Genomic DNA, 14,815 nt, shown 5'->3' on the forward strand with positions numbered 1-14,815 from the left:
AAGAAAACTTCTATAGAGAAATAAAAAGCACCTAAAATCATGTGTCTTACAAGTGAATGGATCAGATACCTCTAAAACAGGCATTTCTGCTATAATACCACAAATGTGTATCTAAAAAACCCCTTATCTTCTGTAAAATTACACACCAAAAAATTAAGAGTTTATGAAGAAACCAGGGCTGGATAAGACTACTCAAACCTATGCAACTTTATTGGCAGAACACTAACAAATATAATAATTGACATTTCAAGAGATAATCTAAAAGGCAGCTCAACATGGCTGAAGGCCATTTCATGGATACTAAAATGCACACACAAAAGAGTAGAAATGCTGGATTTCAAGTGCTGAGACGCTGCAATGAAAAAAAGCCCTAAGTCAGCAAGGCTACCATTAGGGTGGGAATAGGGCAAAATGTAACCTGTTTTCAGCTAGAAGCCAGGCAAGGTTAACAGTATCTCTGGGGAGAGAGTCCTGGATGCAGACATTCAATTATTAATTTTTTTCATATAGAGGTGAAGGGGCATCCAGCAATAAAGCATCAAGTTGAACACATTGCCTTTCCTACTTAATGTTTTAGGTCTACTTCTATCCAGGCTTCATTCAAGAAGGAAAATTACCTGTGAATCAACTAACTCTCAAATTATACTGACATCATTCCCTATTCCATATCACTGTTAAGCTAATTTGTGAGTTATTAATTGTATTATGGAACAGACTGCATTCTCATACATATAAAAAAAATGGCCAAGGAAACACAAGAGAATAGAGTCCAGGACTGGAGGTAAGGTTGGTGATTAGGGAAACAAGTTAAATCAGTGGTAAGAATCACCTGAAGATTTCTTAAAACTAGAGAGAGGTGAGGTAATTAATTAATTTATTTAATTTTTTTTTTTGGCTCATGAGACACACACACACACACACACACACACACACACACAGAGGCAGAGACACAGGCAGAGGGAGAAGCAGGCTCCATGCAGGGAACCTGACGTGGGACTCGATCCCAGGTCTCCAGGATCATGCCCTGGGCTGAAGGCAGTGCTAAACTGCTGAGCTACACAGGCTGCCCAAGAGAGAGGTCATTTTTATTTTATTTTTTTAATAAAAATTTTATTTATTTATTCATGACAGAGAGAGAGAGAGAGGCAGAGGGAGAAGCAGGCTCTGTGCGATTCGATCCGGGGTCTCCAGGATCACACCCTAGACTGAAGGCAGCGCTAAGCTGCTGAGCCACCGGGGATGCCCATGAAAGAGGTAATTTTTAACTGACTGAAACATAATCTATAGGATCAAGTCCTGGGCATGTTTTTGTTTTGTACTTATTTGTATTCTCCAGCAAATGATTCTGATGCTGAACAATATTTGAGTCTCTCTACTTAATGTTTTTAATGATTTCTCTTTTTAATTAGAATCAAAAATAAATACCTCAGCATAAATAAGCTGCTTATCAATTCCTCTCTCATTTACTCTGTTCATGCCAGAAAGGCCTCTTCAGCTCACAAAAGGCACTACCACTATTCGCATTAAATAGCATTGCTGACAAGGTTATACGGTCTTTGAGAAATCCTCTGACTGCATGGTTGGCTTCTCTTCATCTTTAGATCTTTTTTTAATTTTTTTTATTTTATTTATTTATATTTATTTATTTATTTATTTATTTATTTATTTATTTATGATAGTCACAGAGAGAGAGAGAGAGAGAGGCAGAGACACAGGCAGAGGGAGAAGCAGGCTCCATGCACTGGGAGCCCGACGTGGGATTCGATCCCGGGTCTCCAGGATCGCGCCCTGGGCCAAAGGCAGGCGCCAAACCGCTGCGCCACCCAGGGATCCCCATCTTTAGATCTTAATTGAAAATCACTTTCTTCAGAAAAGCTATTCCTGCTGATCCTGTTTAGAACTATTCACTTTATCCCAGCAACCAGCTGCTCTTCTTTTTCCCAATTTTGGAATATTTATTAATTTTCTCATCTGTTAGTTTCTTACCCCTAAGCTTCCCTAGCGACAGAAACAATCCCTAAAGTCCATTTACCATTAGATAACAAACCCCAAATACACAATAGATGTTACTCATTTAATTCCCATAATTACATAATTACTAATGAATATCTGTTTCTAATCTTTTAAAATGTACTACAACAGGGGTGGCTGTCTGGCTCAGTCATTAGACTCTTGATCTCTGGGTTGTGAGTTTGAACCCCACATTGGGAATAGAGTTTACTTTTAAAAAATGTACTACAATGATTTACTTATCTCCACTAGAGTTTATACTATTATTATCAGTGCTACATTTACTCAAATTCGTGTTCCTTCATACCTCCTCTAGGTGCTCCTCCTTCCCATTCCTACATAGCCAAAGGAACATCTGTACCTCCTGCAAAACTATCTCAAATATTTTTCAATAATCCCAGCATTGAAAGGCTTATGAAATCCTGAGCAAAGAGGCATGGGAAGACATTGAGTATAGCAGAATGACTATCAAATACAGAATGGTACTTGGGATCACCTGAGTGTGAAAGAGTAAAAATAAAGGATATGTTGTTGGATCTAGGCTCAAAGATAGTGATCCAGATGGGGAACCTGCATGAGAAAATCTAAATGCTGAATGAAGTAATAAGCAAAGATATGGGAAGAAGTGGGATAGGAGAGATAAGAAAGGTCTTTTCTAGGACTACAGTCCTAGAAATGTATAAAACTGCTGAAATGACTCAAAGTCTCATTATGAAACAGAAGGAGGAATAAAATATTAAAAAAACAAGCGACATCTTCACACTTCAAATTTTTATCTATTCATGAGAGACAGAGAGAGAGAGAGAGGCAGAGACACAGGCAGAGGAAGAAGCAGGCTCCAGGCAGGGAGCCTGACGTGGGACTCGATCCTGGGTCTCCAGGATCAGGCCCTGGGCTGAAGGTGGCGCTAAACTGCTGAGCCACCGGAGCTGCCCAACGCACTTCAAATTTTTAAAACTCTTTATTAAATAAAGAAAATTGTAGACTATCTAGAAAATAATATTGAAAACACTAGATTACCAAGAATCTACAAAATACAGTGCAGATCTTATAAGAAAATTCATCAATACATTTAAATTCCTAGAGCAAAGAAATGAAAGAAAAGAAATATGATTTAGAAAGTTAGAAAAAAAAAAATATATATATATATACTGAAGAATCCAGAGAGGGAAATAAAAGCAAAACGTCATTAATTAGATAACAGAAAAAGAATGAAATACACAAGTTTTAAAAACCTAGGTTGTTTGAAAAAAGTCAGTGATATATATATTTGTATGTATGTGTGTATTTTTTTAAGTAGACTCCATACCTGGCATACAGCCTAATGTGGGGCTTGAACTCATGACCCTGAGATCAAAATCTAAGCTGAGATCGAGTTGGACACTTAACCAACTCAGCCACCCAGGTGCTCCAATCAGTGAAACATATTAATCATTTGCAAAGATAATTAGGAAAAAAGGAAAGCATTCAAAGTTAAAAATAGCAACTAGGTATTCAGAAAGAACTCACTATGGGTCTCTCACAATTTTACACATCAGGCAAGCAGAAGTATTGACTACCTTTGTTCTGGATTATCTTTTCAAGAATGTTTGTATAACTGACAATGTGGGAAGGTACAGATAGTATCTCTCTCTAGTTCAACAGGCAGGTTTGCTAATGGTTCAATATAATAAAGGTAGGATCTTCTTTGGAGCAAAGGTCCCTCATGCTCATTGCCCATCATAAAGATTTGGGTTCTCTAAGTTCAGGGTTCCTCTCTTACAGTGCAGCTCAATGCATATTCAGGTATCTATCTAGATACATCCACATCCCCCGCCATGGAATTTGTGGGCAAACAGGAATGAAGTAAATATGTTAATGTTCATGCCATTTGTTGTGCCGTTTTATTGTTGAGCAATAAAATCCTTTGTCTTTGGTTTAGAAGTCATATGCTTTTGCCAGCATCCATAACACTGCAGCAGGTTAACCTGTTAGCATGCAGGTAGAGGCAAAACTGCAGATCTTTCACAGTTCTTGACATTAACAAGTAATTAACAAAACATAATTATTATGAAAATGGTAAAGAACAACTATGCCAATGAAGGGTAATTCTCTAAGAAAATATAGGGAAATTAATCAAAGACCTACTCTTAAAAATTATTCTGAAGATTATCAAAACTTTAGAAAGCATATAGCCCAATTATAAAGTGGCCCAGACCATTTACAAAAAAGAAAAAATTCGGGCAGCCCCAGTGGCTTAGTGGATTAGTGCCGTTTTCGGCCCGGGATGTGATCCTGGCGACCCGGGATCCGGTCCCACGTCGCGCTCCCTGCATGGAGACTGCTTCTCCCTCTGCCTATGTCTCTGCCTCTCTCTCTGTGTCTCTCATGAATAAATAAATAAAATCTTTAAAAAAAAAAAGAAAGAAAGAAAGAAAGAAAGAAAGAAAGAAAGAAAGAAAGAAGAAAGAATTCCAAGTTAAAGTGAGTTAAAAATGAAACCAAAACCTAGTAAAGGAAAACTCTATCATTTATGAAAATTCATGCAAAAACTCCTATAACACACTGAATCAAAATACATCATAACTAACTGTAGTCTATTTCAGGAATGCAAGGGGAGTTCAATGTTAGGAAATCTACTAAAATAATTTATCTATTCATTTATTCATTATTCTAAAGATAAAAATCTTATAATTATTTTTATAGACACTGGAAAGACATCTGACATAATTCAGCACTCATTTCTTATTTTTAAAGAAGCAAATGGGGGAACTTGGGTGGCTCGGTCAGTTAAGCATCTGACTCCTGATTTCGGCTCAGGTCATGATCTCAGGATTGTGAGATCAACCACATGTCAGGATCTGCACTGGGCATGAAGCCTGCTTAAGATTCTACCTCTCTGGGGTACCTGGGTGGCTCAGCGGTTGGGTGTCTGCCTTTGGCTTGGGTTGTGGTCCCGGAGTCCTGGATCAAGTCCCTCATCAGGCCCCCCATGGAGCCTGCTTCTTTCTCTGCCTATGTCTCTGCCTCTCTCTGTGTCTCTCATGAATAAATAAATGAAATCTTTAAAAAGAAAAAAGATTCTCTCTCTCCCTCTCCCTCAGCCCCTCATCTCTTCTCCCCCTCTAAATAAATAAAGAAATAAGCACTCAAAATAATAGGAATGTATAGTTACTTCCTTATCATGATAAAAAAATATATATATTTCTTAGCCAAAAGCTAGATTTAACTCAGTAAGAGAACACTGGAGACATGAAGAGACTTTGAAACTATTCTAAACTTGATTATGGTGGTGATTACCCAAATTGTCTGCCAAATTTGTCAAAATTCCTAAAACTAGACACTGAAAAGAGTGAATTTTAATGTATATAAATTACACATCAATAAACTAGACTTCTCAAGTATTTTAAAAATGTAAACACAGGGGCAGCCCAGGTGGCTCAGTGGTTCAGCACCGCCTTCGGCCCAGGGTGTGATCCTAGAGACCCGGGATCAAGTACCACATTGGGCTCCCTGCATGGAGCCTGCTTCTGCCTGTGTCTGTGTCTCTGCCTCTCTCTCTCTCTCTGTGTCTCTCATGAATGAATAAATAAAATCTTTTAAAAAATGTACTCTTAGGGAATATGTGAAAAATGTACATTCTGCTCAATTTTGCTATCAACTTAAAACTGCTCTAAAAATGAAATCTATTAAAAGAGAGAGGGGCGCCTGGGTAGCTCACTTGGTTAGTAAGAGTCTCACTAGATTTCAGCTCAGGTCACAATCTCAGGGTTGTAAGATCAAGCCCTGTGTTGGACTCCATGGGGGGTGTGGAGCTTACGATTCTCTCTCTCCTTCACCCCTCCACCCTGATCTCTCTCAAAACAAAATATATATATCCAAAAAGAAATCTCATAACTGAAAAATAGCTAAATTTAACAATTTAACAGATATCTTTAACAGCAGATTAGACTTAGCAGAAAAGATCAGTGAACTAGGAAATGGGTTTATAGAAGATATCAAAGTTGAATCCCAGAAATAAAAAAGAATAAGAAAAAACATAAGAGAACATAAAAGATACATGCAAAAATTTAAAAAGGTCTAGGGGCCCCTGGGTGGCTCAACTGGTTAAATGTCTGCCTTCGGCTGGGTCATGATCCCAGGGTCCTGGGTTCGAGCCCCACATCAGGCTCCCTGCTCAGCTGGGAGTCTGCTTCTCCCTCTGCTCATGATCTCTCTCTCTCTCTCTCTCTCTCTCTCTCTCTCTCTCACATGCTCTCTGTCTAATAAATAAAATCTTAAAAAAAAAAAAAGGTTTAACTTATGTGTAACTTGAGTCCCAGAAGGAGAGAAGAGTAAAAACAGGAAAGAAACAATACTTGAATATTTAACAACCAAGAATTTTTCAAAACTGATAAGATATGAAGTCCAATTTAATTCCTTAGAACAGCAAAAAGCGTACATACACCACAATATAAAAATAGATGCACCACAGTAAATCTGTGAAAACCAAATAAAAAAGAAAATTCTAAAAGCAGTCAGAGGGAAAAAACCTCCAAAACAATTCCTGAAAAGGAATTCCAATATGACCAACAAACTGCTGCTAAATGGAAATGACAGAAGCCAAAAGACAAGATACTAGCTAAGAGAAAAATAACTCCCAATTCAGAATTCTGTATCCAATAAAAACAAAGATAAAAATTCTGTACCCTTTAAAGATTGAAGATATTGTCAAATAAAACTTAAGAGAGGGCGGCCTGGGTGGCTCAGCGGTTTAGCGCCGCCTTCAGCCCAGGGTGTGATCCTGGAGTCCTGGGATAGAGTGCCACGTCAGGCTCCCTGCATGGAGACTGCTTCTCCCTCTGCCTTGGTCTCTGCCTCTCTCTCTCTTTCTGTGTCTCTCATGAATAAATAAATAAAATCTTAAAAAAAAAAAAAAAAAGAATCCATGTTTTAATTTCTAGGGCAACTCTGAGAAGAAAACTAGAAGTATGTATAACTAACACAAGAGGCAAAAGCTAAAGTTAACATATTTGATTCATCCAGAAAAGTCAGGAAAAGAAAAAAAGGAAGAAAGAATAAATTGAACAAACAAAAAAAATGAGGAAGACAGATTTGAGCCTAAATATATAAGAAAATTTAAAAAAAAGTTACTTAAATGTAGTCGGATTAAATCATTAATTAAAAGACAAAGATGTTTCTTATCCATTTGGAGGAAGGAAGCTGGTGAGGAGTCCAATTTGGGTCAAGAGGGTATCCAAAGGGGCAGCCCCAGGCAAGTTGTTGAAATCCCAGAGAGGGGAGGAGAGTATCCAGAGAGAGGAACAGACCCACATGTACTGGGTACATCTACCATGGCTCTTACTCTACCTCCCACCACTATCATCTCCAGCTGGGAGAGATCAAATAGCCTTCTGATTGGTCTTTCCACTTCCCATCTTGTCTCTATTCAATCTGTTCTCCATAGAGTGATAATTAGAAGACAAATCAGCTTAAATGTAATTCCCATGCTCAAAAATTTCCAGGGGCTTTCTATCACATTTAAAAGTCCCATGCCTTACCTTGGAATAATCATCCTAATCATCCTGGCCTTCTTGCTGTTCCTCAAACACACAAAACTTCCATCTCCCAACCCAAGGCCTTTTTGCATTTGCTGTTCTTTTTTTTTTTTTTTTAATTTTTATTTATTTATGATAGTCACACAGAGAGAGAGAGAGAGAGAGGCAGAGACATAGGCAGAGGGAGAAGCAGGCTCCATGCACCGGGAACCCGATGTGGGACTCGATCCCGGGTCTCCAGGATCGCGCCCTGGGCCAAAGGCAGGCGCTAAACCGCTGCGCCACCCAGGGATCCCTGCATTTGCTGTTCCATCAGGATCGCTCTTGCTTTAGATACTCCTGTAACTAGATTATCCTACAGATATTCCTATAACTGTTTTTTCAGGTCTCCACTCAAATATCACCTCTTCAAAAAGACCTGAGCACCCTAAAACAAACATGCCAACACCTGTCAATTTCTAGCCCCTTGCTCTTCTCACTTTTTCTTTTTTTTTTTTTTTTTAAAGATTTTATTTATTTATTCAAGAGAGACACAGAGAGAGAGGCAAAGAGAAACAGGCTCCATGCAGGGAGCCCGATGTGGGACTCGATCCTGGGACTCAGGGATCACACCCTGAGACGAAAGCAGACACTCACCCACTGAGCCACCCAGGTGTCCGTTCTCACTTTTCTTAATAATACTTGTCACCACCTAAGATTATCCATTTACTTATTTACTTAATGTCCTTACTTCTATTAAAATGTAAACATCGCTGCTGGAACCTAGCATTCTTGTTCACAATTGTTCTACTGGTGTCTAGCAATGCATGGTTCAGATCACTCAATGGATGAATACATTTTTAGGCAACAAAAGACATATAAACTAATCAAAATAGAAGCCAGTGAAACTGGATCCTATATAGATACTGCTATCGATTGAACTGTGTGTCCCTCCAAAATCAGACACTGAAGCTCTGACCCAATGTGACTGTATTTGGAAATGGTACTTTTAGAAGATAATTAATAAGGTTAAAAGAAGTCATAAGGCTCTTAGACTGATAGGACTGGTGGCCTTATAAGAGGTCTGTCTCTGTCTCACTCCCTCTCCTTCTCTGCCATGTGAGGACAATGTGAGAAGGGAAGATCTGCAAGCCCTCATCAGAGCCCCAAATGCTAATCTCAGACTTCCACCCTCCAGAACTATGGGAAAACAAATGTTTTACCAGCCTATGGTATTTTGTTGTGGCAGCTCAAGCTGACTAACACAGATTTAGATAGAAATGAATTATAGTCGTTGATGATAAAAAGAGTATCCATATCTTTGTTCAAATTTTTTACCTATCACCCCTAATCGGACATTTTTGTTTACTTTTTGAGAAAATTGTAGATTCCTGTGAGGTTGCAGAAAATACACAGGAAAGTTTCATGCAACCTTCACCCAACCTCTCTCAATGTTTAACATCTTATATAACTATAGTATAATAGTCAAACCAAGAAAGTAACATTGGTATAATCCATAGAGTTCATTTAGACTTCACTAGTTATACATGCCCTTGTGTATACGTATAGTTGACCTTGAACAATGCAGGGTTATGGGTGCCAACCCCCCATGCAGTCAAAAATCTGAGTATTTACCTTTTGATTCCCCCAAAACTTAACAACTAATAGCCTGTTGACCAGAAGCCTTACCAATAACATAAAAAATTGATTAACACATATTTTCTAAGTTGGATGTATTATAGACTGTATTCTTGTAACACAGTGAGCTAGAGAAAAGAAAGTGTTAAGAAAAACGTAAGAGAAAATACATTTACAGTACTCTACTGTATTAACTGAAAAACATCCACATGTAAGTGGAGTCACACAGTTCAAATGCATGTTAAGGCTCAACTGCATATAGTTCTATGCAATTTTAAAGTTTTATCACATATAAACTTGCATAATCACCACCACAAACAAGATACTCAACTGTACCATAACCACAAGACTCCTTTATGGCCCTAACCATCCTTTCCCTTTTCTATATCCTAACCCTTGACAAGCATGAATCCATTTGCATCTCTGTAATTTTGTTATTTCATAAATATTACATAATTGGAGTCATGGGGTATGTAACCTTTTATGATTGGCTTTTCTAACTCAGCATACTTCCTCATGCATACTACCCACGCTGCTGTGTGTATCCACAGTTTATTTCTTTTTGTTGCTGAGCATTATTCCATAGTATGGATGTACCTTTTACTCGTTTTTTTAAAAAATATTTTATTTATTTATTTGGGGGGGTTGGAGAAAGAGAGAGAGAGAGAGGGAATGAATGAGCAGAGGGAGATGCAGCGGGAGAAGCAGACTCCCTACTAAGCAGGGAGCTGGACATGGGGCTCAATCCCAGGACCCAAGATCATGACCTGAGCTGAAGGCAGACTGAGCCACCTAGGTGCCCTTACCCATTTTTAATTGGGTTATCATTACAGTGTTGAGTTACAGTACATATCAGTCTTCTGTTGGATATGTTTTACTGCTATTTTCTCTTGGTCTGTGACTTATTCATTTTTTTATTGGTATATTTTGAAGAGACAAAGTTTTTAATGTGGATAAAATTTGATTTATCAATTTTTTTATTATGGTTATTGCTTTCACCTAAGAAGCCTTTGGTTACTATAAGTCATTCTCCTAGTATTCCTTTAAAAGCTTTATATTTAGCTTTCTTTTTTAAGTTTATTTTCTATTATTTTTAGTAATCTCTACACAAGATCAAGAGTCACATGCTCCTCCAACTGAACCTGCCAGGCACAACTAGCTTTCATATTTTTTATATAAAATTTATAATGAGTCTTAAATTTTTTTTACATTTGGATTTTTTACATTTTTTATGTTTAGTTTTTATATTTAGGTCTAAAGTACATCTTAAATTAATTTTGGGATGAGGTAGGGGTGAAGATTTTTTCTCCAGCTATTCCAAAATTCATTTGTTAAAAAAACTTTCCTTCCCCTCCACTGGAATGTTTTGGTGCCTTTATCAAAAATAAATGATCCTGGATGCCTGGGTGGCTCAGCAGTTAAGCAGTTTCCTTTAGCTCAGGGCGTGGTCCTGGAGTCCTGGGATCGAGTCCCACATTAGGCTTCTTGCATGGAGCCTGCTTCTCCCACTGCCTATGCCTCTGCCTCTCTCTCTCTCTCTCTCTGTCTTTCATGTTTAAAGAAGTAAAATCTTTTTAAAAATGTGATCTTCGGGGCACCTGGGTGGCTCAGCAGTTGAGCCTGCTTTTAGCTCAGGTCGTGATCCTGCAACCGGGATCAAGTCCCACATCGGGCTCCTGCATGGAGTCTGCTTCTCTCTCTGCCTACGTCTCTGCCTCTCTCTCTGTGTCTCTGATGAATAAATAAATAAAATCTTTAAAAAATATATTTAGGGCAGCCCTGGTGGCGCAGCGGTTTAGCGCTGCCTGCAGCCCAGGGCGTGATCCTGGAGACCTGGGATCGAGTCCCATGTCAGGCTCTTTGCATGGTGCCTGCTTCTCTCTCTGCCTGTGTCTCTGCTTCTCTCTCTCTCTCTCTCTGTGTCTCTATTAATAAATAAATAAAGACTTAAAAAAAATAAAAAATCTATTTAAAAAATTTAAAAACTAAATGATCTTTTAAGTGTGTATGAGTTCTACCTCTAAGGTCTCGGTTCTGTTCTGTTGGTTGACCTTTATCCAATATTCAAAGTCTTGATTACAGTAGTTTTATTTTTTTGAGAAAGAGAAAGGTGGGGGGAGGGAGACACAGGGAGAGAGAATCTCACGCAGACTCCCCACTGAGGCTGGACCCTGATGCAGGACACAATCTCAAGACTCTGAGATCATGACCTTAGCTGAAACCAAGATTTGGATACTCAACTGAGAGAGCCACCCAGGTGCCCCTTGATTACTGTAGTTTTATAATCTTGAAGTATCTTGAAGTCATATAGTCGAAGTCCTGTAATATACTCTTCCTTTTCCAAGATTACCTTAGAAATGCTAAGTCCATCAGTTTTTCATAAATTTTGGAATCAGCTTAAGATTTATAAAATTGATATTTTAAGAAGACGGAGTCTTCCCATCCCCAAAACAGTTTCTTTCTATTTATTTAGGTCTTTACCATGGTTTTTAGTGTACAGGTCTTGCATGTTTTATCAAATTTACTCCTTAGTATTTTTGGTTTCTGCCACTATTATAAATTGACTTAATTTGCTTTTAATTTTCTTAATTGACTTAACTGACTTAATTGACTTAACTGATTTTAAATTTCTTATTTTTTTCACTCCTAGTATATAAAAACACAATTTATTTTTATTTTTTAAAATATTTTATTTATTTATTCTACCTATTTTTTTAATTATTTATTTATGGGAGGTATTCTTTCCTTTTATGAAGGAATTTGTGTAACACTGCTGCTATTTCTTTCTTGAATATTTAATAGAAATCGCCAGTGAAGCCATTTGAGTCTGGTGGGTTTTCTTTGTGGAAAGATTTCTGAATGAATTCAATTATTTTGACAGATATAAGGTTACTCAGATTTTCTCTTTTTATCTTGTGTCAGCTCTGGTAATTGTGTTTTTTAAGTTGTTCCATTTCATTTAAGATGTCTTATTTATTGGCATAAAATTACTCATGGTATTATTATTCTTTTAATGGCTATATAGGACGTGAAGTGATAACCCAGTTACTATTTCATTCCTAGCATTAACAATTGTTGTCGTCCTTTTTTTTTTTTTTCTTGATGAGTCAAGTTAGGTGTTTACCAACTTTGTTGATCTTATCAAGAAATCAACCTTTGGCTTTATTAATTTTCTATACTTTTACTATCTTGTTGATTTCAGCTCTTATGTTTACTGTCATCTTTGTTCCTCCTACTGAGAACAGCTCCTCTCTTTGAAGTAGTAGAAAAAATAAGGGATCCCTGGGTGGCACAGCAGTTTAGCGTCTGCCTTTGGCCCAGGGCGCAATCCTGGAGACCCGGGATCAAATCCCGCGTCGGGCTCCCAGTGCATGGAGCCTGTTTCTCCCTCTGCCTCTCTCTCTCTCTCTGTGACTATCACAAATAAATAAAAAATTAAAAAAAAAATGAAGTAGTAGAAAAAATATTAAAAATGAAAAACAAGGGCAGCCCCGGTGGCGCAGCGGTTTGGCGCCGCCTGCAGTCCAGGGTGTGATCCTGGAGACCAAGGATCGAGTCCCACGTCAGGCTCCCTGCACGGAGCCTGCTTCTCCCTCTGCCTGTGTCTCTGCCTGTCTCTCTCTCTGAATGAATAAATAAATAAATCTTTTAAAAAAATAAAAATAAAAATAAAAATAAAAATGAAAAACAGAGACTTGTAATTGAGGTCAACAGGAAGTTCCTCTGGAGTCCAGGTTTAAAAGATTTTAATTTGCTTCCCTCCACAGGCCATGGGCTTTGGAAGAGAGATTTCCAATATCTCAAGGTTAACAGGCTTGGCTCTTACCTGCAGTAATTAATTCCCCATCCTATTCAGCCCTCACTCACCAGAGTAGTGTCTTTTGGTCTCTTCCCTCACAACCATCCAGGGCTCCTTCCCTTCATCCAATAAGGTAATCACATCTGGTTTAGAAATGGAAGGTTCTGCTTAAAAGATAATGTGATGTGAAATTATAAGTCCAAAAGTCAGGTACAAATTTGGTTAAATTCATAATTAACTATAGATCAAAACGGCACTTTACAAAGCCTAAGAGTGAAGAAATGAAAGGCAGCTGAAGAGCACTCATGTTAAGGTACCTTCGGGAGCACAAGGAAACGATAATAACAGGCCTTATTATAATTTAAACTCATATAAACTCTGTTGAGAGGTGATCTTGTGTAGTGGTTGAGAATATAAAATCTGAATCCAGACTGAGTTTAAAATCCTGCCTTTCTTGCTGTGTTACCTCAGTAAATTATTAACCTCTTATGCCTAAGTTTTCTCATCTGAAAGGACGATAATCACAGTATATTACTTATAGAGTTGTGAGAATTAATTAATAACGGACAATGCTCACAATAGTAAGTACAAATACATGCAATTATAGGTACATATACCTGTGTGTGTATTAGTTATTTTTATTATTATCAACTTACTGACAGGAGAGTCTTCCTGAGATGACATCTGATCCTTTCTAGGATTATTCATTCAATGATAAATTCAAAGTTCTTAGATTTTTTTTTTTAAGATTTTATGTATTTATTCATGAAAGACACCGAGAGAGAGAGGCAGAGATACAGTCAGAGAGAGAAGCAGGCTCCATGCAGGGAGCCCAATGTGGGACTCGATCCTAGGACCCCAGGATCACACCCTGGGCTGAAGGTAGGTGCTCAACTACTGAGCCACCCAGGCATCTCAAAGTTCTTAGATTTTAAATTTCAACCACAAAGCAGGTAGAAATGAATATGTTATAGGAAACAGAATGTGTTTACTTGAGTTTTAAATGAACTTTGTGGATCCATTTTATACAGTGTAAGTTCTCTAGGCTCCCTTGATTTTTAGAGACTCAAAACCCCTGTGGCTAGGTACTCTCCTTGCTGGATTAGAAAGGAGTGTTAAGTATTTGCATCAATTCTGGGCTTAAATATAATGTAAAATCTGATTTCTTGGACAATGCTTCTGTTGTCATCAACCCAAATTCAAGCCCAGCCCTTGGATACCAATGAAACAAGTAAATCACAGAGCCTGAAAAAAATCTGAAGGACACAGCAGAATGAAAGTGATGAAGTATTAAATGTAGGAGCCTATTTCCAACCCAACAAAGCTAAAGCCATTCCTTTGGAACACAAAGAAAAAAATTTATCTATTTTTTCAAAACATAGTCCTGAAATTGACAATAAAGTCAACATAATTTGAAATAAATAGCCTTACCTAGTGAGATGAAATTGCTATAATTCTCCCACATTACATCCCTATATAAGTCCCTCTGAGCTGAGTCCAGGAATTCCCATTCTTCCTGTGAGAAATCTATGGCCACATCCCTGAATGTCACTGAACCCTGAAAAAATAAAACTCATGTTATTACCTGTGAAAATAAATGCAATATTTCTTAAATGAAAAGGGAGGAGATTGAGGACTGCAATGCAGAGAAGGGGCGACATAACAAGCAATGTGATACGGCTTATGAGAAGGGGACAGTAAGAAAATTAGTATCACTGAAGCAGAGTTCTACATGTCTTGAACAGCCCTATGGCTGCAGATAAGATTAATTTTTTACCCCCCAAAATCTGGAAATTAATAAAATAACCAAAAAAAGGGCTCAATTAATTGAAACTGTACACACAAGCCTTTTACAAGCTATGTGTCTCCACAG

The 14,815-nt window shown here is 37.9% G+C and overlaps 1 protein-coding gene across 6 annotated transcripts in view; it reads right to left on the reverse strand.

Moving 5' to 3' along the window:
• Window positions 1-14,815, reverse strand: part of ZFP14 (ZFP14 zinc finger protein) — a 30,085-nt gene that overhangs the window by 5,676 nt on the left and 9,594 nt on the right. For 5 of the 6 annotated variants that reach the window (XR_008662536.1, XM_055310687.1, XM_055310686.1 and 2 more), the window contains 2 exons: window positions 14,374-14,500; window positions 13,011-13,109 (listed from right to left, as the gene is read on the reverse strand). Coding sequence is in view for 5 of the 6 variants with exons in the window: in XM_055310687.1 (XP_055166662.1) it covers window positions 13,011-13,109; window positions 14,374-14,500 (226 nt within the window). In the remaining variant the exon portion in view is untranslated. The remainder of the gene's footprint in view (window positions 1-13,010; window positions 13,110-14,373; window positions 14,501-14,815) is intronic. The other variant, XM_055310690.1, reaches the window with a different exon arrangement.

This window comes from Nyctereutes procyonoides, unplaced genomic scaffold (assembly GCF_905146905.1).
Source record: "Nyctereutes procyonoides isolate TBG_1078 unplaced genomic scaffold, NYPRO_anot_genome, whole genome shotgun sequence".
Lineage (NCBI taxonomy): Eukaryota > Metazoa > Chordata > Mammalia > Carnivora > Canidae > Nyctereutes > Nyctereutes procyonoides.